Here is a 26,790-nt window from a genome sequence, read left to right as displayed (position 1 = left end):
TTTATTGACATGTGTAAACAGAATCCAGTGAAAGAGGATCCAGATCAGATACTATCAGGGTATGAAACGCATGTTAATGGCAGGTGTAAACAGGCCCATTGTGATGCTCCACTGACACACTGTCACACTGCTAAATGCACGATGGGTCGGATAACAGTCTCGAAAACTGTGTAACTGTCTACCGCGACAGTCCACATGCTTCTTTCACTTTTAGTGACGGTTCAGTTTCAGCTCGTCCAGAAAAACGTGTCCTTCAGCTGTGTCTCAAAGCATGAATTATACTTCCCGTCTGTTGGACTGAGCAGGTAATGCCACTTTTACATAGGTCTGCTTTAACTTTAACAGAATATTAGTAATGAGATCATTTTAACTGGTAGATGCTTGCTCGACCATGTGCTGCAAAGCTCTCGGGAAACTCAATCTCTGGCTAAGTGCAAAGTCAACACAAATAAGCATGTATGTACATATGCTTACATTTTACACCTCTTCCAGATCGAACAGCACAGCTACACAAAGACCTTTTGTAAATAATGGTGTTTTACAACATGGGGAGTTATCACATGATGCAAAAAAGACCTGTGAACACTTTTAGAACCATGCGCTGGTGATTACGGACAGCGCTGCGTTATTTCAACCTTTCAGTTCTAAAGGTTAAAACAGCCCTTTACAGCCTGAAGCATCAAATAACTACCAGAGAAAATCTGAAGGGTTTATTTGGCCAGTTATTTAAAACTATTACATTATATATAACATAACATTACATTGTATAAAACATTTTGCATATATGCATATAAATTACTTTTATTTTGTATCATATTTGACACATCTGGTATGTTTTGTCCACAGCAGGTTTTTGCATTTAAATGTAATCCACCAGAGAGAAGAAAACACACAGACACAAGTTTATTTTCTTATTTAGGCAATGAATATTTATTTAATTAATTAATCATACACCATTGCTATTATTCATAAATTATTTACTACTTAATAATTGTCAAAGACATTTAATTATGATGCTGCCGAGGTCTCAAAACCTCAATATGTATCAAATATATGATTTTAAACAGTTTTAAAAGGTTAAAATGCTGGATTGTAGGGAAGGATTTATTTCATCAAACTCTTAAAAACTACATACTGCTGCCTTTTGTTGCACTGCATTTAAAAATAGGCCTTTTTACCTGTTAGTTATCTAACAGAGGGATATTCATGCATGATGGATTAGTAAAGATGTAAAAGAAAGTCATTTAGAGTGGTTTGGGGTAAAACACGCTATTCTAAAGTACCTTACCAAGTCAGAATTGCTCACAGTGGTGGTGAATGGAACCAGATGTGAAATAGCTGCATCACAGAGTTACTTAAGAACACGCTGCCTGATACCTGAGACCTGATAAGAGGTAAGGCTTTGCACTGAAACATGGCCTTGCTGCCTCTGGCTCTGGCTCAGCCATCTTTGTTTGGCATGACTGAGGGTTGTTGAAGGACAGTGGTCCTAAAAGTGGTTCTCAGGACTGAGTGGACTCTGCAGCCAGAAAATGACCCACACATTGCAAAGGACCTAAGGAGATAAAGGAGGAAGGAAGTGGATCATTTTGGACAGGTAAGTGTAATTTTAAGAAATTGCTGCCAAAGGTTGATTCAGGTCAGTGGTTCTTGACCCGGTGCTCTGGGAGCCTGAGACAGCGCACATTTTGTGCTTTATCCCATGTGCTGTGGGCAAAAATCAAGACCATCTGTGGACAGGTTTGAGAGCCTTGATAACTTTGTAGTTATTTCAATCTGTAGTAACTATTAATCTGTTTTCTAAATGACTTAAACAGTTTCAACTTTACATAATATTTTTCTATGATTCATTTTTGCATGAAACATTTGATGTTACACAGTTTCACACAATGACTAAGGACTATAAATGGTTCTATATCTTCTTACAATTTTCTTTTTTCCAAGTAAGGACATGTTTTTCTTATTAATGTAGTCAAATGTTTGGGCCCTTCTGGTCAAATGACAAAAAGAAAAAAAAGAAAAAAAATTATATATATATATATATATATATATATATATATATATATATATATATATATATAATATTTAAATATATATATTATATTTATATGTAATATTTATTTATCTAATTTAACGCATTATTTTTAAAAAATTATTTATTGTGCTTTTACTTTTGCACAGATCATATTTCATATTTTTTGTTTACATTAGGCAAATTATTGCTTTAGAATGTGCATGTAGAAAAGTAACAACGCATGTACTTTATAACTAAATATTAAGATGTGAACTTCAGTACTTAAGAAGTCAGTAATGGAGCCAGTTACTACCTCCCACTGAGTCTATATCCACTCCATGACACAACCTGCCCTTGCCTCAGTGACTCCGTTCAGTTTGCTGGTCTTCTGGCTCCCTCCACTGGTGTTTCTACTCCCCTGCTGGACCTGAGGTACAGAAACACGGATTAAGAAAATCTGCTGCTAACTATTTACGTTTATAACACATTTATAACCCTATTCTCTAATTCCTTTCAGAATTACATATATATTACATTTAACCTTGTGAAAAGTTACAGAGTTATTACACCAAATATTTTTTAAGATTTACCAATATTTCACCATCATCAGCATTACATTACAGCAAAAAGACACTTGTAGATTCATGGGTGGAGTTGGATAGTAAATAAAATGTCTATATTGAACTTTTTAACATATTGAAACATGGACATGATCTTCATTTTAACAATATTTTGTACAATATGAATTCATTTAGTTGGTAAACGCTATCCCCACATTTATTTATACCTACAAAGTCCAGAATTAGAAGCAGCACAACATATATCAGCTGCAAATGTCAGAATATTTTTTGTTTTTACAGCAATAAAAATCTCCTTGCACACCTCCCATAAAGACAACGATGGCTAAAATTCCTTTAAAAAAAACTTACTTGAAAAAATGCGTGACTTTTACTTTGAAATTCTTTTCCATGTTGAATGGCCTTGGACTTTTATTATGACAAGCTTTCCAATCACCCGAGTCAGCGTGTTTCGTTCACGATTGATTAAAACAAAAAAAATAATGTCCTATAATAACAACATAACAAAAATAAATTATACATATTCATGCATTTTAGAGTGTGGAAATAAATTAAATTGTTATTTATAATAAATTAAAAATAAATTACCCTTTTAACAGATGGAGCTTTGAGGAAACTCACTATCAAAAAACATCAAAAAAACCTAAATAATAAGAAATTTAATAAAAAACAGTCCACATATCCCTCGTTTTTAAATTTGGGAATGACTAACACCACTTCATCTCTCCAGAGATTAGGATTTCCTAATAATCACCGATAATTACCTGATTACTGTTTGTAACGTTAATAAATAAAACGTTAATAAATTAAATTAACCCTTCCCAGTGCCACAAAATCATAATAAGGACACAAGTCTCCTTGTTTATTGAGTTAAAATGATTTAGTAACTCTTCAGAAGGTAGGAGAGGTCGTGCCTGGCTTGTAGGAGGCTCCGCTCCACACGGCGGCGGTGGTCCGCGCTGACTGCGGCGCTGGAGAAGAAGAGCTGCTCCCGGGGGTCGGGAGCTCACAGTTAGCCTGCTGACGGGTGAAGAAGGGTGAAGAGAAAGCCTGTTATTCCTATTTTGGGACAGCATCACAAAATGGCCCGGTTGTCCTCTTCAGACGATCTGTTTGACTCCATCCTGATGGCGGATGACCGGTAAACGCTGAACCCAGCAGCTGGCGGAGCGCGAGAGCTGGCTAGCACTAGCTAGCTACTGTTTTCGCCTCTAGCAATATTTAATTAACGCCACGTGATTAATAAAGGCCATTTATTTAAGTAGCTACTGTTTGTCCCCACAATATATCACGACCCTAGGAAACTAATTATTGAATAATCAATAGTATTGAGCCGTTTGAGTCGCTAAACAACGTTAGCTAGGTAGCGGCTAACTAGCTTGTCATGACAGTAGCTAGGATAGCTAGCTAGCTAGCTAACTGCTTTACCTCAGGGCTTAGCCTGATCCGTTTTATTCAACGGTTTACCCCGTAAGTAGGTCCAAACTAGGTCACTAATTTCTTTTAACTCTTCTAAGCACACAAATTACACATTAGTTTGAATAAGCCATAGTATTAATAGAGTAACTAGCTAATAAATTAATAATTAGCTAGTGCTAGCTACATAGCTACTAGCTAGGTAGGAGCAGGTGATGCACACTAGCCAGCTCTAGCTACCTGCTAAGTAACTTTGTGATCCAGGTTTGAATATTTTTCATAAGTTTCAGAAGTAAATATTGTAAATGTAATCTAAAACAGAAGTAGCCAACTGTACTATGAGCAATATAAAGACCTTAGTGCTATATAAACCCACCAAAATTAAAATATTTACATCAACTTCTCACAAAAATACGATTAAAGTAGGTGTGAAATCTGTGAAGCTTCAGTATTACTGATAACTAGGGTTTGTAATTCATGTGGCAATTGAGAAATTCTCACACTCATAACTACAATCTTTACAAATAGTGCTTCAGATGGTTTTAATGATTCCATAGAAGAACCGCTTTTGGTTCCAGATACAGCCAAATGTGTTAAAGTCCAGTAAGTAAAGAACCCTTACAGTGAATGAAGGCTGTTTAGACCTTTAAAGGGTTCTTCTTCTACACCAACAACTCATCAGTTATAAACATGCTTCCTCAGTCAAGCGTTTGAAGCATCTTGTTTTTAAGTGTGGAAAATATTGGCAATAGTTTTTCTTGGATGCCCATTACTATTTCAGATTTTTCATCCTGTATTGAACATCATTGTTAAACCATCAGTAATTGTAGGTCTAGAGTTTAAGAAGTTTTAGATAATCAAGCAAAGAAGTGTTTGTTATAGACTGAAATGTTGTCGTTGAGCTGCTCTTCATTTTGCTCCGGTGTAGATTTCATATTGAAGGCTATCGTGAAGGTTTTGAGGAAGGAACGCGGCAAGGTATGATTGAGGGACGAAACCATGGGATGCTTCATGGTGCCAAACTCTCTGCTGAGGTACGCAGCATTATAACACACACACACCTGGGTGCACTCGTGTCCATAAAAATTTTCTGAATGGTCAGATTTTTATATAGGTACATTTTTATGTGAATGTTAAAAGGCATCTGCTTAAATTTTGCTTTTTGATTTGCTTCAGGCGTTTAATGAGTGCTGTGACCTTGCTGAGTTGGTGTTTCTGAAGGTGAAATCCATTTTTTTTTTTCAGGTTTCTTTTTATCATGGCTTTGCGATCACATGGAAGTGTCTTCTCCAAAACAGCGAGGACGTAAAAGCAAGGTTGATCATTTGATGATGATTGGAAATTGTTTGGAAAATGTCATTACATTGTCATTCAAGCTTAACTCCACTATTATCGCTCTTCCAGGAAAAGGTTAAAGGCTGTCGAGTCTCTGGCTGGATTGATTCAAAAGTTTCCATATGAGGACCCACAGTACGAGAACCTCCAGGAAGACATGGAAAGAGTGAGGGCCAAGTTTAGACAGGTACATGAATCTGATGATCTTTTCTTATTCATTAAGTAGTTTTCATTCATGGGTTAATCCAGTCTCTTTCCATTTTAGTATTCTCTATGAAAGTTCATCCTAAAGCCATACTTCTTAACATTTGCAATACACAATACAAAGTAAGATGGCATTTGAATTTGTATCTCGTCTCATTATGTTTTTGTTCCCTATGTTGATTGATATACTCAAGCATTAACGTACACTGCAAAAGTAATGGGACATCTACACATTATAACTGCAAGGCTTTTGTCACCCAGTTCTGAAACCATGGGCATTTATATGGAGTTTGGTCTCATTCATCTTCATTGTGGAAAATAGCCACTAATATATCTTAAATCCATAGGCTTGTTCTTTACTGAATGTGGCTGCAGACTTCCGTGAGTACCTCAGTGGATCATCAGGGATGTCCTTTTGAAAGACTGAAGACACTTCAAACCCTCCATGGAAGATGCAGAGTTTCTCTGAAGTGTCCTCGGGAGTACCCCAAAATAGGCTTCTGGACCAGTGCTGTCCTGCTAATACAAAGAGTTGAGGTTTTCTAGAAAGAAAGGCTCAAGCCTCTGGTCTTGATGTGTGATGGGGAAAGAGAAAGGCTTCATTCTGACATGCTGCAGGGGAAAGCACAGCTGTCACTAGAAGAGTAGTCAGGTTTTTTGAGTGCTGTGGACAAAGCCTACTGTTTTTGAGATGTTTGATGGTGAGCATGGGTTAATCTGTGATGATTTGATGTGGTGCTGCAAGTTTGACTTGTGACAAACTACTGGTTCGCAAAATGTCACATTCCTGACTAATGTGTGGCTGTGTGTCGCCTTGCCTTAATAACATCAGCCACCATGTCAGGTAAGGGTTAAACCAGTCTCTCTGTACCTGAATCCACTCCTCCACTAACTTTGTGCTTCATGTTCAAGCAGAACTCAACACTGACACTCCCACATTCCTTGAGGACAACTGTAGGGTGCAGAGGTGTGTGTGACTGGTTCAGCAGATATGATGAAACACTGGGAGACCTGCAAAACCACACGACCTCGAGCTCAATTCTCGGTATGAAACAGCAGGTGAAATGCTGAAATAAACAAACATTTACTGTAGCTGGAATGAGCACCCAGTTCATGGTCGAGGGGGGCTTAAACGAATGGGAACTACCTATAGGGACTGGTGGCATCCTTTCATGACAGGGCTGATTGAGTCATTGAGGCAAAGAACTGGAAAAGAGGGGTATCATACAATTAAATTTAAGTGTGGTTTTCAACTTCAACATCACTGCTTAATTCACCTTGGGAGTGTGAGAAAATATGCAGGCCCCATCTTGTGGTGGAATAGGAGAATACTGCTCAGTTTAATGAGGCATGTCTCCCTCTGCAGGAGGTAATTAGAACTGCCTCACTTACAGTCCCATAAAGTGTTGAAACTGGTGGGTTTTCTTTCCTATAAAAGCCTTTTGGTAATAATGTCATCACAACTGGTGGAGAGAGTGTGGAGTGTGATGCTTGTGCTACCACTGAAGAATCCAGTCTTCTTTCTTCTGAGATGTTTGATGATGAGGTATTTTTTATGCTGCTGATAGAAGAAATCCATTGATATTTTATTTATTAAAATTTTTCTGAGGAAGAAACATGTATTGATGCAGTGTGAAGTTGTCTTGGAAAAAACAATGAAAGTAAATGAGTTTCAGGTGTCAGGAAAACCACGGTCTTCCGGACTTCAAGTTAAGATGAAGGAAATGTGGCCATAGTGACCTTGAGTATGATTTGAACGTGGTCTTTAAAACCCAGGCTCATCTTCTGAGACCAGAACTTGTGTTGAAAATGAGGAGACACTTAATTTACTATTACCCAAATTAGTGATTGTGTGTTTCAATAAAGGCATGATTTCTTTGTGCTCTGGTTTTGAGGACCACATAGGTTGTTTGTGTTTTTCTTGTTGTTTTTATTTAAGAATTTGTATTTTATCCTTGGTCTGTTCGATGTCTTGTGTTGGAGAAGTTGGAAAAGTGACGGCATACCAGATAACCTTATCTCTTTTTCTGCCTCCTCATGATATTATCAGATGCATTAGTCACCCCCCCCTTCTCTAAAGAACAAGTGATTTTTTTTTTCTTCTCCATCATAATGCGAATGCTTACACCTGCTGTTGGCACAAATCCCAGTTACCTTTTGTTAGTTTTGGTTAACCAATCCCAGGCCCCATGAAATTCCTCCGTTGGATCTCTCTCAATACCATTTCACGGGTGGTCAGCAAAGTCTCCTGACAGATAGCGTTCGGCCCCTCTCCTGGGCCCAGTGTGGGGACAGCCTCTGTGGCCACAACAATGCAGTGGTGGGGCCCGCGCGAGAGGGCAGGGGCTGTGGGACGCGCTGCTGTTTTGTTCTACTCCCACCACTCCTCCCTCCTACCCCCACCACCACCATCCCTTGCGTTTTCAGCTGAAGGTGCAGCTCAGAATTCAGGCGGCCGGGAGTTGGCAGGGAATGAGAGGGGTGGTGCTGGAGGTGGCAGCTGGTCTCCGCTCTGGGCAGCAGCAGGTGAACACAGGGGCCCGGTGGCGGCACCTTCAGAGCGCTGACAGATAAAACCCTGCTCTTCCCCAAAGGCGTCCAATCAGCCGCTGAGAGACCCTGCCACGGCTCGGCTCAGCCAGCTCCTGCTTGACCTGAACTTGAGTTCATGTATGCAGGTTGCAGCTGTCTGGCTGCAGATGTGTGCTGTCAGAACCAGTGGTACATTGCCTTGTTTAAAGTGATACTAATGCCAAACATCTAATTTACACAAATTACTCTTAGTTCCAGGTTTAGTGGAATTGCTAAGATGTGTTTTGTGCTTAACATTTAGTGCACTGGAAATACAAGGCTAACATAGCTAACAAGTAATAGAAGCTATAGTCACCTGCTAATATGCATACAGCTTGCCGACCGACTTGCCTCAAACTTCCCAGCTAACAATTTATGGTTAGTAGAACATTTTCTGAACGTTACAAATATTGGTCCTTAGAACGTTCAATCGGTCAAGTTCTCTAGATGTTCCTAGAACAATCTTATGTAACATTTTTCATGTTCTGGTAATGTTGCTGTAATGTTACAAAGACCTAATTTCTTGATTATCAAACCGTTTTCCGAACATTTTAAGAACATTTTAATGGAACGTATATTAATGTTTTAAAAACGTCAGATTGGTCTTCGTTCAATCTGGGAAGTTTTCTAAATGTGTAAAGCTTTTTTTAATGTTCTTGTAACATTGCTGCAATGTTACGATGACCTCATTTTTATGTTATCAAAACTTTTGGGACGTTTTAAAACCTTGCTGGAACGTTACTTCTGTAACGTTGCAGACTAATCTTCCTGGAACCTTATAAAAACGTTAAGCGTTCTTAAAACGTTCTCTGCTAGCTGGGTTGTTGACTTGATAAGTAATCTTAAATGGACTTTACGGGTTAAACGGTTTCTGACATTTATAACATGCTTTTGTGTAGAAATACGTAAACTTGTGAACCAAAAAAATTGTTTGGTAAAAACTGACATCAAGTCAAACTTGGTGAACTTAACAGCACAAATTCATCTTCACAACCTGTAGCATCCTAATGTTAGCCATGTCTCATGCCATGTCTCCCTATAATTGCTCTTAATGGACTAATAAGAGAGAAACAGAGTGAATACAGTCTGCCAGATAATACCCTATTCTACTGTTTACTGTAGCTGTATTGTCAGAGAGTTAGCCAGCTAGCTAATTGCTAAGGTGACACACACACATCCCCAATCATGGCAGTTCAAGCTAAACTGAATGTGGCGTTGTAGTCTAAATAGTGCTAATTATCTGGTATAATTCTGCTAACGTTTGCATTTTATTGTTTGTGGGAACCAAATTAGCCAGCACGCTAATTGCTAAGTTAGCTAGATCCTGAGATGAGAGATGAGCTGAGAAATAAGCTAAAAAGGAAACTGTAACAAGTTACATAGTTTAATAATGAAATTCTGTGTGAGGATTTGTACTGGGACGGGTTTATTAGGACAGCGTATCTTTTCACTTTTGTGTTTTTACTGTTGCTGCTTTTGCAAGCCTGCTATTAGCTTGCTAAGTGAGCAAGCTAGCTGTAAGATAAGCGCAGCTCCACACAAGCCATTACTGTCAACCACGGCCTTGCTCTAGGACCCAACAGTGGCAGCTTGCCGAGCCCGGGTATCGAACCCACAGTCCTGTCATCAATAGCCTGGAGCTCTAACCGCTGAGCCACCACTTCTCAAGAAATGGCAGACTTGCCCGAACAGGGACTGAAACCCTGAACCTTCAGATGAAATATCTGATGCTCTACCAACTGAGCGATCTACTGAGCGTCTAAATTGTCACAGAATTATTTGCTTTGTGCTTTCACTGTTAATGGTTGGCACGTTATCTACGGTTACCATGCTTAAAAAGGAAGGACTTCCAGTCCAGATCCAGTCGCATCCCCATTTTACAAAGCAGCGCAAACTAACCATGGCTTAGAACTGGACACCAAATGTTTAGAATCCAGAAATTTGGGAATCTTATGATGGATACTGTATACCTTAAACACTGAGATGGGAAACTGAACTTTTGGTAAGTAAAATAATGATGCAAAGACTTGTAGCGAGACTAGCCAATGTGGATATCAAATAAATGGCTATATTTGTTGTCACCACTGTAAAGAAATAGCTAATCAATTTCATTGTTTTCTTTAATGTAAACTGTCCAGTAAACTTTGTCATGAAGTAGTAAAGTACTATTGTCATTTACAGTGAACTGATCAACTGAGGTGCGGCAAAATGACTTGGAATAAAACCTACGTGGTCATGTTTCAGCCTTCTGGACAGTTAGCTGCCATTTTTGGAGATCCAGGCTTTAGTCTGGACAGTGACGCTGTGGTATCTGTGCCTAAAAGGTCTTCTGTCAAATTATCAAAAGCTTGAATCCGTTTATATTACACTGTAGTGATTATGTATGGGACAAGTTTACTAGAAGCAACTTTGTGTAAGTGTGTGTGTGTGTGTGTGTGTGTGTGTGTGTGTGTGTGTGTGTGACTAATTCAAAATGCAGAACAGTAGAACATGAACATGAGAGGGAGGGGGGTGGATGGAGAAAGAGGGCTGAAAGAAAGCTGGAGGAGCAATGTTTCTTTGGTTTCCTTTCAGCTGGCGGAGCAAAGTGGCTGGGGCCAGCGAGAGGGAGGGAGGCCGAGCAAATGAAGGAGGACGCTGGAAGGTTTCAGAAAATGTTCAGGAATTTCAGGAGCAGGTGGCGAGTGGTGACATGAAAGGAGGACGTGACAAATGCAACCGACGGGCACTCCAGAAAAAAAAGCCCCCTGGCTGAATGGTGGCATAGTATCTCCCTTTTTGCCTTGGTGCCTCATACCCCCCACCCTCACACACACATACACACACACACGCACAAGCTCCAATCTCAGCATTGAGCCACTCGCTTGCCTGCATAGTTCATGATGTGGATGATAAATGCGCAATTCCTATTCACAGCACAGACAAGAAAGGTCCTGCCACTTCATTTGGTTGAAGGAGGGGGCTGCCTGCCTCTGAGGCTGCTCTACTGTTCACTGTTGCTTATTATGCCTATTAACATATAGATAAAGGCTGCTAGTTTCGTGATAACATTGCAACATCTGTTAAAAGCCCACTCCAAGTGATTGTCTGAGAAAGCCATCCGGTTGCTTTGACTTGACTACATGTACATGGTATTTGGGATTAGCATGTAAGTACAACCTTTACATGTAGTTGGGGGCAGGTATTGTTCCCAGCCAGTTTGAGCTTTGCTGTGAACGTATTCACGATTGTGGTTGGAAGTGTGTAGGCTCTCATCATGGACAATGAATGTCATGGGAACACTGGGGTTTAACCGTGTTGAAGCCAGATGTCTGGTCAGATTTTTAAAAACACTTCTTGGCAGAATTGGTAGTTTTAAGTTCAATTACCAAAACGTTTAAGCATAGTCCACATACTTTTGACAGAGTTGAGATCCAAAAGCCTAATGCTCGCTGCCTCGCTGCTGGTCTGCCTTACCCATTCCACAGTGTTTGGGGTCACTGTCCTGTTGGATCACCCAGTTGTGCCCAAGTTTCAAGCGTCTGTCTGACTGAGGTTTGAGGGTATCCTCCATCTTCATTATTCCATCCACTTTGTGTAGTGTACCAGTTCCACTGGCATCAATACAACCCATGCAACCAACACCATGATGCAACCTACACCATGCTTAACAGCTGGTAAAGTGCTCTTGAGGTTGAATGCCTCACCTTTACTCCTCCAAACATACCTCTGGATATTGTGATCAAGCAACTCAATCTTTGTCACATCTGACCATAAAACTTTGCTCTAGGATACCCCCCTTTTCTTTCTCAATGTGATACGTATGAATGCAAATCCTGTCATGACAGTCATGTCAATATATGCACACTTCCGTGACAGTATTAAAGGTAACAGTATCCTAAAGCAATGGCTTAGGAATCAGGCAGCATATCTAAAATCAGTTCATGTAACAGCTTTCTGTGATGTTGCTTTTAGAGGCATTATTCACCTCCTCACTCCTAAAGGTTTCTACTGTAATCCCACAACTCGTTTGAACCCAAATAAATGAAGTCTGTTGTACATAAAATTGCATGTTCCCACACATTACTCAGCTCCTCTGAGTTAGGTGAGCACTTATGGTCATTTGTGTAATGCAATGCAATCTTTGAGTACAACTTACATCTTTCTCATTGGCCCCTGGCACCTTCTCTTTGCATACTGGGTGTGTCCGCCAGTCAGTCAGTGATACTCACCGTCAGTGTGTTGTCGTATCCCCAGGGTCACCCTCTCTTAGCATTGTAGGTTATAGGAGTTACTGTTTGCTGTGTTTGTGTCTGTACTGTTAGTGTTTGGCAGATGGTTAATATCAACCTATTAATGAGTGTAATAATGCAATTTGGCTAAAATTATGTTTATTATTATGTGATAAGTTAACCTTAACTAATTAAATCTAGTTTTGGGATTTCAACTAGAATTTATGAGCTGTTTAATATGATTTCCCCCACCTTCCCAGAAGTGGTGTTTGTATATTAAAGTAATGTTAACTTGAAGAAGATCTAAAGCCTATTCACACAGAGTGCAATTCTTGTGGCAGCCTGTTGAGGCTGGGTATCAAATCCACTACCCTCTCATCACTAGCCCAGTGCTCTAACCACTGAGTGTGTTGCTGATTATCATATAAGCTTTGGTGTTCTGCTACAGACAAGATGAGCTGTTCTGCTGCTGTCTTAATGCTCATTTGTTTGGTCTACAACAGAACTTGGATTGGTCAGTTGGATTTTTTTTACGCATCCATGAAAAGCAGAAAATAGAGCAGGTTCTGATTGAAAAATGTACGCAGCGCTGCAGTCCGTCGGGTTAGGACAAATTTTGGGCCTTTACTTACCTTTACAAGGGAATACGACTCGTGTTAAGAAGTTGAAACAACATGTACTAGATAGTCAAATCAGCTTGCAGAGAGGAGCCCAAAGCCAAAGCAGATATAAAGTCATTACTTTAAGTAAACACTAATTCCAGTCTGATTTAACCCTAAACTTTAAGGCAGCTTTTGAACTTGTGCTGATACTGTATCTTTACTGTGCAGATTCCCCATTAAACCACTCCACAATTGAGCTGTTAAGAATATTAGGAAGGTAATATTGTGTCTGTTTGGCCACAAAAACCGCACACCATCATCCAATGCATCGTATTGATTGGGATGTCAGCACTGTGTTAGTGGGAAGTGCCCAGTGTGAGATTACACTATTAATTTACTATGTTTTGACAGTGCACTGCGCTGTGGAATGCAGCAGATTTGGCATCCACACAGTAACAGCCTTAAAAAGGCTTTAGGGAAACCCTGCTCTATAAATTACTACTGGACCAGTAGATGTTTCACTCTCTTAGTCTGTGTAAAGAAACGTGCAGCGTTTGACCTTCTTCCATCGGTTGCAGTTTGTTGGCGTAACCCTCTCTGATGGGTGACACGAAGTCAAACCAAATCTGCTCTCTCTTGTAGGGATGCATAACTCTATACACTATATGTCCAGAAGTTTGAAGATGTCCCAATACTTTTGTCCAAAAGCAAAACAATTGGCAAATTACAGACAGAAATGGCTTCCAAACAGAAGCTGCTGAATTAGTCAACTCAAATGTCCTAATAAAAAAGTCAGTGGAAAAAAAATACATTAAAGTTTTAGCTAATGAACATAATTATTTTATGTCCAAACATCTTCAATAAAGATGTTTAACCGATTAGAGCTACACTTAACAAAAATATGAAGGGCAAATTGCTCTTATAGCCTACAACAGTCAGAGCAAGCACTTACCCACTACATAAATCGTAGATTCGCACCTAAGAGAAGGTAATTATGGGTAACTCACATATGCATATGCATAATTTGTATTGTGGGCATGCCCCCCCCCCTTACTTACCTTCGGTGTGTGTGGTTGTTCCCCCCAGGGTACATTGAAGGTGTTTAATTAAAATCATTTAGGAAGAATCATGGTGTTTCTCTGTAGAAACTGTAATTGAACTATTTTGTTAGGATTATTTATTTAATTTTTTTTATTTTTGTTTGGCAGCCATTGCTGCTAATTGTTTTTTTTTTTATCTGATATGATAAAACAATAACTTGTAACAAATCGTGAGAATGGACATAAACCTCCAATATATCCTCCTCCTATATTATTCTCTGCATGTTTATATTTACAGATTATCATTGTCATTTTACATACATTTTGTTGTAAATTAAGAAAGCAGACAAATACTGTATAAACAACATAGTATTTAATGTAGTAAAATAAGACTACTTGAATAAGATAAATGTAATGTCTCATTATTAGCAAAATACTACTTCATAACAGTTAACAGTTGGGTTGTTCTTTTACAGATGTAATTTTACAGGGTTAAAAAAAGAGCTAATTTTAATAAACATTGTCGTTTTTTATTATTTGAGTCAATATCCTAATTTTATTCGGATTGAAAGTTGGCTTAAAGGATGAATACACTGCATTTTTCTTGGGTGTCCTCTTACACACCTAATGAACAGCTTATTGGGAACACTATACTATTACTGGGTCTGGCTTTCTTTTGCTCTGAAAACAACCTAAAATCTTTTTAGGTCTGCTGGCCTGTATCTGCATGATTTTATGCACTGTACTGCAGCCACATGATTGGCTGATTAGATAATTGTATGAATTATATATGGACTGCATGAAGTGGGGAGTGAATGGGAGTGAATGTAACAGTGTTTACCAACCACATCAAACTCTTTCAAAATTTCCAAAAGCAAGGGAATTTACATGTTGACGTCTGAGAACCCAAGTAGGTTGTAAACCTTTTAGTTACTTTCTATTTCACTTCTGTCCACATCAAATACACTTTCAGTTTTATACATATCCACATTACTAGCCAAGGCTTCTCAAAAGGAGTGGTTGGAAACATCCCTGTTTCAGTATCGATCCGCCCACTCTGAGCCATCACTTACAGACCATGCACAATCATTTCTTTGCTTTTTGGCACCTCAGGTCTTCTGGGCTTTGTTGTGAAGTACCAGAGTTGAAGCTAAAGCTCCAGGCGCCAGCCCTGCTGTGGAAGTCGCACGTTCTGACCAGCCTTTCACTTCACTTTTTTGTTCTGGAATGTGGGATGCAATGTTGCTCTCCCCTCCGAAACCACGAACACTGGGATGCCAAAAGCTGAAGACACAGTATTATCGCAAACCTCAGACGGTGGCGCAACAGTGCGAAATAGTCAGAGTTCCTTTTCCTTTGCAGTTTCTTTGCCAGCCTGTCTGAGGCCTGTTCAGGACCGAACATGAAAGACTGTCTTCTGGGGGAGGCTGATTGTAGCATGACAATAAAAGACGGATGACGCTGTTCTGAGATGTGCTGAATGGGCTACGTTTTTTTTTTTTAAGATGACATTTTCACTATGCTGTTTCATAAGAGCCCAGAGCAGTGAGAAAGAGTATGGAATATGGAAAATGTTATATTATATTTATATCAGGGGTGCCCTTCAGTGCCTTGCTGGGGCCAAAATACAATGCTTGCATAATTCACAAAATTCCAATATGGCCGACTTCCTGTTGGGGGAACCTATACAAACCAATGGGCAACATGTGCAACACTTTAAGATTAAGGTTCCTACCAAAATTCCTGAGGATTGGATGTATGTTTGTGGCAACCACATGGGAAAATTATTTGGAAATTTTAGGGGGCGCTGTAGAGTCAGCTCACACAAGGGAAACGTCAAAAGATTTCTGAAACGTTTCATTGTCTTTAATACCCTTGGGGTTAGTGGGGCAAAGTAGTGCCAAAAAGACAAAATACACAAATAAATACGGTAATTTATAGCAATTAACAATTAACAAGTATGTCATACAACATACATTTAAAGGGAAAACAAAAATTGAGTAAGTAATATAGTAATATAATCTCATTGAGTGACAGGGTGGTCTTAGGGTAACTGTCTAGCCAAATCAAATGTCCTCGCGGGCCAACACTGGCTCACTGACCACACTTTGGGCAGCTCTGCGTTATATATAGCTTATTGGCCTAATGTGCAAGGACTGAAAAGAATTTGTGACGGGAAGCAAAGTCATGTCCACCAGGCATGCCTTTGTGGCTTTTAGACTTGGGCCTTTTTTGTCTACCACACTGACTTTCAAGAGCTGTTTTGGGTGTGTTTGAACGTCCCTACTACTTCGTCTAGTTTGGTGGAGAAGCACAAACAATGAGCTGATGTGCCAACAAAGCAAAGCAAGGTGCCACACTGCTCATCAAGGGATGGAGAGGGTTGAGGAGCAAGGGTGTTCAGGTGATGTCAAGGAGAGCACAATCAGCAGATTTAAACACCACTGAGAACTTGTGGGACAGTGTTGAGTAATGTGTGGGGAAGCTAAATTCAGTCACTATGGGAGCTCTGTGGACAGCGGCGAAGAACATGTGGGAAACGGCTCATTTATATAATTTTAAGAAACATTCAGGAAATATGACCAAAGGTTATGAGGTAGTTGTTAAAGCCAGTGGATGCCTTACATAACAGGCATAGACACTCTAATAGGCACTCTGTTTGTTTCTCTGTGTTTGATTTTTGGAGGGAATCACTGATCATCACAAAAGCATCTGAGCAATTCTTTTTGACTGCCAACATATAATGAATGACTACAGCTCAGATTTCCTATAAAGTATTTCCTGTGCGGTGCATAAACGCTCATTTGAACAGCGAGGAAAAACATTTAAGGGGGAATTCCACAGATTTTTCTGAATTTCTGCATAATTAGATGATTAAGGTGTAAACAAAGTCGTGTAGAGTGGTTTGGTGTGAAACTCTCTGTTCTAGTTAAACATAATGAGACAGGACTGTTCACAGTGGAGGTCTGAATAGTTTAGTGGCTCCAAAAGCTACATCACAGAAAGCCATCAGTGAAATCAGTCAAACTACTTTTAAAAACCTCCTCATTACATTTCTATACAACCCATATATCTATACAGTTTATATCATTAATATATATCTATATTTGTGTGTATATATATATATATATATATATATATATATATATATATAATTGATTGAAAGTATTCGGACACCTGCTCATTCATTGTTTCTTCTGAAATCAAGGGTATTAAACAGAGTTTATCCTGCTTTTGTTGGAGTAACTGTCTCTACTATCCAGGGAATGCGTTCTACTAGATTTCAGAGAAACATTGCTGTGAGGATCTGATTGCATTCAACAACAAGAGCATTAGTGAGATCAGGATATTGGATGATCATCCCCCCACCTCATCCCCAACTCCCCAACCCATCCCAAAAGTACTTTATGGAACACCATCATTCTAGAGAGCACAGTTCCACTGCTCCACAGCTCAGTGCTGAGGGGGGCTTTATACCCCTCTAGCCCACACCTGGTATTAGGCATGATGCCAATAAGTTCAGAATCATATTTTATTGGCAATACTTCTCTACAGGGACTAGACTATCTGTGTGTGGAGACTAACAGTGTTTTGTTGCACAAGCCTGTATTACTAATTTTTTACTCTTCAATGTGGATCTGACAGTTTCTGACATCATTTCACCATGAAGGGACCAACAGAAATGCTCCAAGATAACATTTTACATTGACTTCCATTGAAAATTGCTACTTTTTGGAGGTATATATTGAGTTATATATTTTACATATGTTTTACAGCAAATGTTGCCTTTTGATGATCTAATGACTAGGTAAACTTTGTCAAACCCATTAACTAAATTATGATGATACATTCCTGGCCTCTATTAGAAAGACAGAAAACACTGTAAGACAATTGGTTTTTGAAGCTCAACTTTTATTCTATCTAACATCATGTCTAGAATGGGTCTGCAGGTAAAGATTGTGCATTTCAGACCAGCAACTGGTGTAAAAAAAAAGAAAAAAGAAAAAAAGGAAAACAAAAGAAAACAGACATGAAGCGTCATTTTTTAAAAATTTCCAGGTCATCACCGCATCTACTCTAGAGTGTCCTCGCTTGGCCTCTGACCCTTCAAAACGAAACACCATTCAGGACTACAAAAAAAAAGGACTAAGAGCAAACTGCCCTCATTTACAACAGAATCAAGACACAAAAGCCAAGCTTTTTCAGGGTGTGGGGAAAGGGAGGATGCCATCACTTCTCAGTCCACTGAGCCGTTATCTCCTTTCTGCACATCGGACAAGAAAAAGCAAGGGTGAAGACCTCCACACCGTCTTGCGTTTTCTCTTCTTACTTTTATAATTTCTTATAAAGCACAGCAAGTGTGTCTTGGCCTGTGAATCGCACAAGCTTGTGCCAGCTCTTGTTAGACACTTAACTTTATTTCTTTTTTTATTTTATTTTATTTTGTCTTGAGGTAACGAACATTCCTGATACTATACAGAGGATACTATGTACTTTTTTCTGTCCCCCTGGGTCCTGGGTTAGCCGGTAGCTCATCCTCAAAGCTCAAAGCTGCACCTCTATATAAATTACTATCTCCAGTCACAATATAGGACATCATATAGCAGCACCATGTCTATGGCTAAAGGGGAAATAGTGGGGGGAGGTAAGAGTTAGCTCTGATTGTATGTGTGGTTGGCAAAATAAAAAGAGCATGCCAATAATATTCAAAAGTATTGACTGTTGCACAAAACTACGTATGTTTACATGAATGCAATGTGAAGAAGGAAAAAGAACCGCTGGTGATTCTATCTACTTTCCATTTATTGTGATAACGACACATGCCATGCCTTGGGTGTTCGAAACAAGACCGCCCAGCTTCTTGATACATGATCATGAGGGCTGGGTGAAGTGACTACAAATCAACACTATGGCTTCGAAATTAGACATGGCATTCACATCAAGCTCATATTTGCTTTCAATTTGAACAAAAGCTTCATAAATACATTAAGGTCGGGCCACAAGAGGCCTAAAGGGGGGCATATAGTCTCTTTCAATGAAACAGTTAAAAACTCAAACGAGTTAAATAATCGAGCTGTTTTATGGCACCAATTTCATTAAATGCTCTCTCTACTTGCTCATATCAGGACCCAGAAGGATGATGAGTAATGCGTGTCCATTTGTAGTTGGACTAGCAGGCACTGTATGACCAAGTAAAACAAAGACAGAACTGAAAATTAAAATAAAATTAAATTAAATTAAAAAAAAATTTAAAATAAAATCCCAGGCTAAATCATCATTGCTGAATCATGACTGTGTTTGAGGTATTGTGGGTAAGACAGGAACATTTGTCTACTTTTTTCGTTTTTCCATTTTTTTTTTGGAATAGCGCAGAAATCACATTAATAAAAACTGATCACATAAAAAAAACTACCAAAGGAAACAAAAGATGTCAATAATATCATAATTTTCTATGAGAAAATTAAAAACCTATTGCATGGCAGTATATTGACATTTTACATAGACAAAACCAAAACAAAATAGCAGCAAAACAAGACGAAGAGAACGAAGCATGTCTTTTTTTTCTTTTTTTGTTGGTTATTCTCATTTTCCATTTGAAAGTTTTCACACTTGCTGGAAATCCCACCATAGCAGCTAAATACGAGGAGTGTGTGCTCCCATGTTTTCTTCTTTTCTCATTATACAAACACCTCAGTTCTGCAGTTACTTTCTGATGTCCAGGCATCCACCCCATGCTTTTCCGTGTTCTTTTTCCCCTGTGTTCTTTTTCCTGTGTCTCCGTCAGCCACCTCTAGCATCCCTCTTCGTCCTCTTGTTCCATCCACAGAGAGCCCAGAGAAAACCGAGAGCTATATCTTGGGGGGAGGGGGGGGGGGGTTTGTGCAAAATCTTCTAGGAGCCACAACACTTTAGCTTTCTCTTCGAGTTCTCTTCAAGTTCTGGACAACGACTACGGTGGTTCTCTGGTAACTCCTATGGAGCTTTCAAAACGAAGGTAGCAGACAGGTAGCAGACACCAAGTACACTTCGGCATCTGTTTGCGCTCCATACTGGCCTTGCGAGGGGAAAACAGCACAATAAATAGTTCTCAATCTTTGATATAGCTATGTTAGGTACTTTAGTGTTTTAAGAACGCTTGGCTGCGCCGGAAGCTATAGGGTGCGTGGAGCTGAACGGTGGCAGACTTGCGTGGGCCGCTCTCGTCGGGATTGCACACTTGACGTTCTCCAGCATCTGTCCGTCGTCTGGGGCAGTAGTAGGACACCAGTGGTCGCTGTACTGCTCCTTGAGGCTTCAAGTCTACTACTCTGAGAGTATTGTGTCTTTTCAATCTCTCTCTCTCGCACACTCTCTTCCTCTCTCTCTCTCTCGCTCTTTTACTAACCTATAACACCATAAAGAGACCTGCTCCATGCTGCAGACAGGATAACAAACCTGTCGTGATCAACTCCTACTCCATTCCATTTTTTTTCTTTTTCTCAGTTTTGTTTTACAAATGTGGATTTTTTTTTTCAGAAGTCAGCCTTACAAGACGGACTGAAAGTGCTTTTTTTTTTAAATGGAATGGTTTTAGATTACAATACATAAATCTAAACAGAAAGCAGACTGTGGATTGCACTGTGAGCGTAACAAAGGGAGCGGGTATGAGAGAAGCTTATTGTGTCATAACCAGTGATGGCATTGGCAGTGAGGACAATCAAACAAGCGAAGAAAAAAAAAAAGAATATGTCAATGGTTCTGTCTGATGTTAAGTTAAAAAACCTCAGCTTTGGCAATCCACAGGCCCCTAAATCATAACATAGAATAACACATGCTTAACAAAATATACTAGGGTTACACAAACCATTTTGAAAGAGAAGAGAAACATGTTAGAGATTTTTTTTTAGAAGTCTAGACAATAAGAATAAAGTGACTAAACGCATAAGCAAAGCAGGGATACATACACATGCCTAGACTGCAAATGGCTGGGAAAACTGTTAGCATGTGTAACAATATACTAGCTAAGAGAAAGAGAGATCAAACATACAAATAATGCCTCTTCTCTTTCAAGAATGGTTTTTGACACGCTTGAAATAAAATTACCAACCTATGTCATTGCAGATCTGTAGATCTGACAAGCCACAGCTACATACATGAAATATGTAGTTGCTGTAATAATAATAATAATAAAAAAATCCTAGATTACCTAAACATTGTTTTATCTCGTCTTTTAACTCAAGTTATGTGGAGAGGGCCTGAAAGAGAGAGTAATGAGTAATGTGGAAGGGATTTCTTCGGGGGTTTTCAACAAGGTTTTCATCCTTCCCTTGTCCTCTGCTGGCTGTCCTGGCCAGCAACAGCCCAATCATGAAGGCCACAGGGGGCGCCACTGAGGGACAAACAGTGAGGGCACTCTGAGAGGCTGATTATGATTGGTTGAGGTGTCTGCGTGGGTTCCACTGGGAGCTTAGGTGCCCTCTTGTTCCGAGAAACCTCTGGTCAAAGCCCATACCCCACAGAAAATAAGACTCTAGAGATGAAGAGTGGTCCCCTCAGATGTTAATGTCCCTGACGTCTGTGGGAGTGCATGAGAGGTCCACGTCCTCCTCCACTCGTTTGGTTTCTGTGGAGATGCTGTGTTGCTGAGCCTGCCTCAGACTGGACTCCAGCAGTGACTCAATCTGCTCCTGGCATGACCGCAGACAGTCCTGAAGGAGCGAACAAAAACCATTTACTTTACAACAAATTCAAAGAGGCAATACTGGATTCTTACAAAAGTCAAGGCAACACAGTGACTTTGCTTTGCACTAAACTTGTATGGAATGCAAAGAGGGACTTACCGGGTCACTTCTGATGACCTGCGAGAGGAAGTTGGTGAGGTTCTGGGAGGAGAGAGAACTGTCGCTGTTCTTCAAGTACAGCCCTTGCACTGCTGCAGCTACGCTGCCTGCCGCGATCATGGAGGGAGGGCTTGCAATGAAGTTGACGTCTGCAGAGGACAAAAACGATGGACCTCTGATTAGCTCTCACATCTATCTTAAAACCCAACAAGGTCTAAGCATTGTATGGTGGACAGAGTCTTAAGGCCATCATGAGAATAAAATGATAACAGTGAAAAAAAAAAGACACATTCTTGGCCACCGAAAAGAGGAAATGCACTAGTTGGGAGCTGTCGAGGGGGGTTATAATGAAGCGTAGCATGACTAAATCATAATGAGAGCGGTGGTGGCAGGGGACAGTCCGTGACATTTTGGGGTGACACCATGCTGGGGCAGGGCTCCAAGCATTTAGGGGTTTGAGAGGGTCGGAGAGGGGGAGGGATGAAGACTGTGCTGTAGGTCTTGCTGCCCCAACCCACCCCCCTCCCACCCCCCAACATCCTACTGCAACTTTCACCCCCACATTGAAACTCTCCAATAAATCAGAGGCCTTCCCTGACACAAAGATATCTTCACAAAATGTGCAGGAACAAGTGCAGATCTTTTTAGAACATCATACATACAAGAATTACTGCTTTTAGTCACAAGAATGACTTCCCCGCTACACAAAGTGACTGAAACGCGAGTGCTTGTTCAGCGGTAACTTGTCTTCTCACACTGCTTGCATGAGAGGAGAGACATAAATCAAAGTAGGGACTTTCCCCCCTCGCCCTCGCTCACTATGGGCTTTGCCCACACATGGAGAGTGCAGCAACATACAACACAACAGCCCCTCTCATAGGTAACAAGTCTGCCATTTCTAGCCCAGCGACGAGAGGGTAATTGTTAAGACAAATTGAACATAAAGGCACGGGAGCCATCACCCCAAGCCATTCATGTCAAAGGCTAGCCCCCTTCTGCACTACCCACCCGACCGCAATCTTCCTGGCTGCCATCCCAGGCCACTTCCCAAAGAAACGGAGGTCATAAACATAAAAGGGGAGCGAGTCACAGTGATACCCACCATGTGAAAGGAGGGACAAAGAAAGAATGAAAGGGGTATACCAGAGAGATTCCTTCCTGGGACACTAAGGGCCATTTCAGGGAGACGATAAATTGACCAAAAGCTGACTGCAAGAGGTTACATAACAAGAGAGGCTGATTGGGGTTCCACTTCTCACAACCCAAGAGAAGGATCTTTTTTAATGGGAGAGCTCTAGCATTCAATCCAACACAGTCGCATGGTCCACTCACTTCATGAAAGGTGCATAAGTACCACCAAAGAACACTGGGTTACACAGCATGTTGTATAGATAGCTCGGTCCTTTGGTGTCAAATTAGATGTGTTCACAGAGTCTGCATTAACAGGCTGCTGCCGTGAGGCACTCGGGCCTCTGCGGAGGCATGGTCCAGACACAGCAATCACCACAAAAGGAAACAGACTTCCTCTTGCTCACAGACGCTCACGTCAGTTTATAATACCTCCGCACAAGGAATTAGGGCAGTTCTTTCCATCCCAATAAAAAAAAAAAGTCTTTCTGATTGCAAATTCAAAGTGGAAACAGGACCGAGACTGAAGTCCATAAATGCAGAACGTGGATTCGCGCAAGCGCTCACAAAAGATTTAGTTTTAGCAAACAAAGGAACAGCCTGGTATGTCATGTCGCAAACAGGCAAAGATCAAAAGCTGTTGACCTTCAGTACACAACCATGAAAACATACCAATGAAAATAAAGGAATAAAGGTGGAGCATGCATACCTGTTGCACACAGAGCCACGAACGTCTGGGCGTGCTTGCGCAGGATCTGCTTGGTGCTCTGATGTATCGGCAGCTTGGTGAGGAAATGTTCGATGAAGTCGTGTGGAGTCACCGAGGCTAGATCCCACTTCAGCTTGTTCAGCGCCAGCAGCTCCATTTGCTGTGAGAAAGACACAAGAACACAGCGGAGGTTCACATAAAGGGCTTCAAAAAGTTCCTCACGCCTCCACCATGTGTGCTCACTGAGCAGTCTACCAGTCGGCCACTAGATGGGGTCAGCTCTCAAGAGCTACAAGCGGCAGCGATGATTTAAGCTATTCAATTAGCAGTACATTTCAACCCACAACCATTTGATGGCTGACATGTAGGGAGTTTCCATACTGAAACACTCTCTCTCTCTCTCTCTGTATGTCTGTGCACCAGAGGGAGAAGACTAAAATGCAGAACTGCAACACTAAGCCTGCATGCATTGCAAAACTGCAACATCCCTCCTGCAAAACCTTAAAGCAAGCAAAAAGCTCTTTACTGGATAGTAACCCACTTGACTTCCAGTGTATTACTGTAGAATTGCTGTAATTACCAAGAGCTCGCAAGGGCGAATAGAGTTGTCGGTGTATATGCAGAGCTTCTCGGCTGTGAGAGGAACGGTTTCCTTCATCTTGGAGGCCAGGAACATGCAGGCGGCTCCCAGCAGCTGCAGCCTGCTCTTTTTAGTGGGCTCGACGGACAAGAACCTGTCCAGGTAGTTCATTGCCAAAGGGAAGACCTCCTCTTCACATTTCTGCTCCTCACACACCTTGAAAGAGAGAACAGTTGTGAAGTCATGAGTCACAGCAGTTGAGGGACAAGCCGTGGAGTTAAGTAAGATTTTTGTGATAAAAGAAACAGACAAGGCAAGAAAACAAGCAACCAGATTGTTTGCATTTAGTTAAAAACGAAGTGTCTGAAAAAGCAGAAATATTAAACACCAAGCCGGATTTTAAAATATATAGATTGAAGAAAAATTGTGGAGGTGTCCCACGTGGTTTGCATGCACGGAGCTCAGCTTTGGAAACGAAAAGGCTTTAATAAAGGAAAACCCAGACACTGTAGTGCAGATTATTTGATTAATAATTTGATTAAAGGCGTGCACGAGCTGACAGCCCGGCTTCACAGAGGCTTTCTAGACAGCAGTGGTGCACATGCTAGCGGCCGCTGCTTCCCCCAGAATGCTACAAAGGTGGCGTCAATTTCTAGTTCGTCATCTTTTCAAAAAATATTTAAAAATATAACAAAATTGTTGCGGCGCGTCGAAACGGGCTCTAAATGTCCTACGACGTATATTCTATCGCTTCCGATCGAAAAACGTCGAATTGGTGAAGGGGAAAGGGGTGAATTTAATTTAATTGTCACCGACTGTGGAGGAGGACATGGTCGACGTCGCGAGCGCGCTTTCAAAAATTAATATAAATTATTAACGCGCATTAAAGCCCACTTTAAACGCGTGTAAATCCGCCTCAGACCTTAAGGATCCGAACCCGAACCGTGTTGGGCTCGTGTTCGGCTGCAGGAAGCTTATAAATAAAATGTTTGTACGTGTTGGAGCTTCAGGAGCCGCCGAGATGAGGAGCTCGTGGCCGAACTGAAAGTAAAGTTTTAAGAGCCTAAACCACCACAATGCTCCTCAAAATCCAGCCCAAACCCCAAACACGACATGAAATATGCGATATGGAGCGACTCTCGACTATTGTCGTCAACTGTTGTGGTCGTTTGAGGTGTTTTTTTAACGCGTTATTAGAACTTGTCCGTGCGGCAGCAAAGATGGCGCATAATAGGCTACTGGCACGAGTGGGATTGCATACGTGTACATCGATATTAAATCGAAATAAATTCGAGCAAACGTATTTGAGAGCATTTCTTTGGTTGGGAAAGAAAACGAAGCTAAAGTGGTCACATCTCTGTACGTCTTTTTTTTAAAGCGGAAACGAGACCCCTGAAAAAAAAAGCTCGAGACTTGCTACTTTCGTAAGGTGCTTTTTTTCCCCAATAAAAAGTGCTTTAAACGTGTATTTCTCCCACGTTTAAAGCATTAAAGTCCACTTTCGAAGATTTTATACCGTGACAAAATGAGACAGAGTGGATTTAAAAGCGTATCCTTTGGTTTCTACCAGGCCTGAGCAGACAGGGGTCCAAAGAGCATGAGGAGAACCGTCTTGAGAGAGGAGGAAAAAAAAAAAAAGTTGTGTAATGTTAAAGACCAGAGGAAAAAACCACTCTGTCTGATCATACAAACCTCCAGCATCCATGTGGCGACGATTTTCCTCATTTTGGGCACGATTTCCTTCTGAACGCACTTGAAGTAGTTTGGAGACGGGAGATAGTTCTCCTCAGCCTTCAGCATGGTGTGTAAAACTCGGTCGTTCAGCAGGTTAGCATCGTGGTAAGCTCTCCGCACGGCGTCCACCTCGCAGCACAGCAGCTGGTGCTCCATGGCTTTCGGAGTCCTCACACTTACGGCGGAGAAGTGAGCGGAGAGCGGCGAGGGGGATCACCAACAGAAAGAGAGGGAGAGAGAGAGAGAGCGAGCGAGAGGCGCTTTAAAGCGAGCACGGAGGGTCCTGCGGATGCTGCTGCTGCTGTTGCTGCTGCTGCTGTTGCTGCTGCTGCTGCTGTTGCTGTTGCTGCTGCGGCTGCTGCTCAGTGTGTGAGAAGAGTATGTGTGTGAGAGAGAGCCTCTGAAAACTGCGCTGCTCCACCAGCTTGACCAAGGAAAAAAAAGAAAAACTCCCCTTCAGATGACGTGAACTGTTGTTAAGGGAAGATCAAAGCGCCGCGCGCGGCCTGAGCGAGAGATAGAGAGAGAGTGTGTGTGTGTTAGAGAGAGAGAGAGGGAGAGAGGGAGGCAGGCTGCCTGTTCAGCTCGGAGATTCTTAAAGAACTTTGTGGTCGTTTCTATTGCCGCCAGTGTGGAAATGGGAGGTCCTTTTTTACTTTTACCCCGGGTGGCGAACGGCTGAGGGGAGACGGTGGGGGGTAGGCAACAGAGGAGGAGCGAGGGGGCTTTTCTGAGGAGGAGGTGTATATGTGTATGTGAAGGGGGGTATCAAATGAGTGGCGGTGGTGGTGTGAAGATGTGCATGGCTAGAAGTTTTGGTAGGGGGCGGTATAACAGGACAAATCACC

At 41.1% G+C, this 26,790-nt stretch overlaps 2 protein-coding genes across 2 annotated transcripts; one reads left to right on the top strand and one right to left on the bottom strand.

The window, feature by feature from the left end:
* Window positions 1-3,571: 3,571 nt before the first annotated feature.
* lto1 (LTO1 maturation factor of ABCE1) lies at window positions 3,572-7,426 on the top strand. The gene is made up of 5 exons (XM_072660444.1): window positions 3,572-3,733; window positions 4,937-5,042; window positions 5,254-5,324; window positions 5,413-5,530; window positions 5,895-7,426. The coding sequence occupies exons 1-5, from the start codon at window positions 3,675-3,677 to the stop codon at window positions 5,964-5,966; spliced, it is 426 nt and encodes a 141-aa protein (XP_072516545.1). The 5' UTR covers window positions 3,572-3,674; the 3' UTR covers window positions 5,967-7,426.
* A 10,436-nt stretch (window positions 7,427-17,862) lies between these two features.
* ccnd1 (cyclin D1) lies at window positions 17,863-26,518 on the bottom strand. The gene is made up of 5 exons (XM_072660484.1): window positions 25,901-26,518; window positions 24,209-24,424; window positions 23,629-23,788; window positions 21,792-21,940; window positions 17,863-21,659 (listed from the first exon to the last, which is right to left on the bottom strand). Exons 1-5 carry the CDS (start codon window positions 26,096-26,098, stop codon window positions 21,504-21,506), a joined length of 879 nt encoding a protein of 292 aa, XP_072516585.1. The 5' UTR covers window positions 26,099-26,518; the 3' UTR covers window positions 17,863-21,503.
* Window positions 26,519-26,790: the final 272 nt, after the last annotated feature.

This window comes from Salminus brasiliensis, chromosome 17 (assembly GCF_030463535.1).
Source record: "Salminus brasiliensis chromosome 17, fSalBra1.hap2, whole genome shotgun sequence".
NCBI classification, from domain to species: Eukaryota; Metazoa; Chordata; class Actinopteri; order Characiformes; family Bryconidae; genus Salminus; species Salminus brasiliensis.
This window is presented reverse-complemented; position numbering and strand designations above follow the sequence as displayed.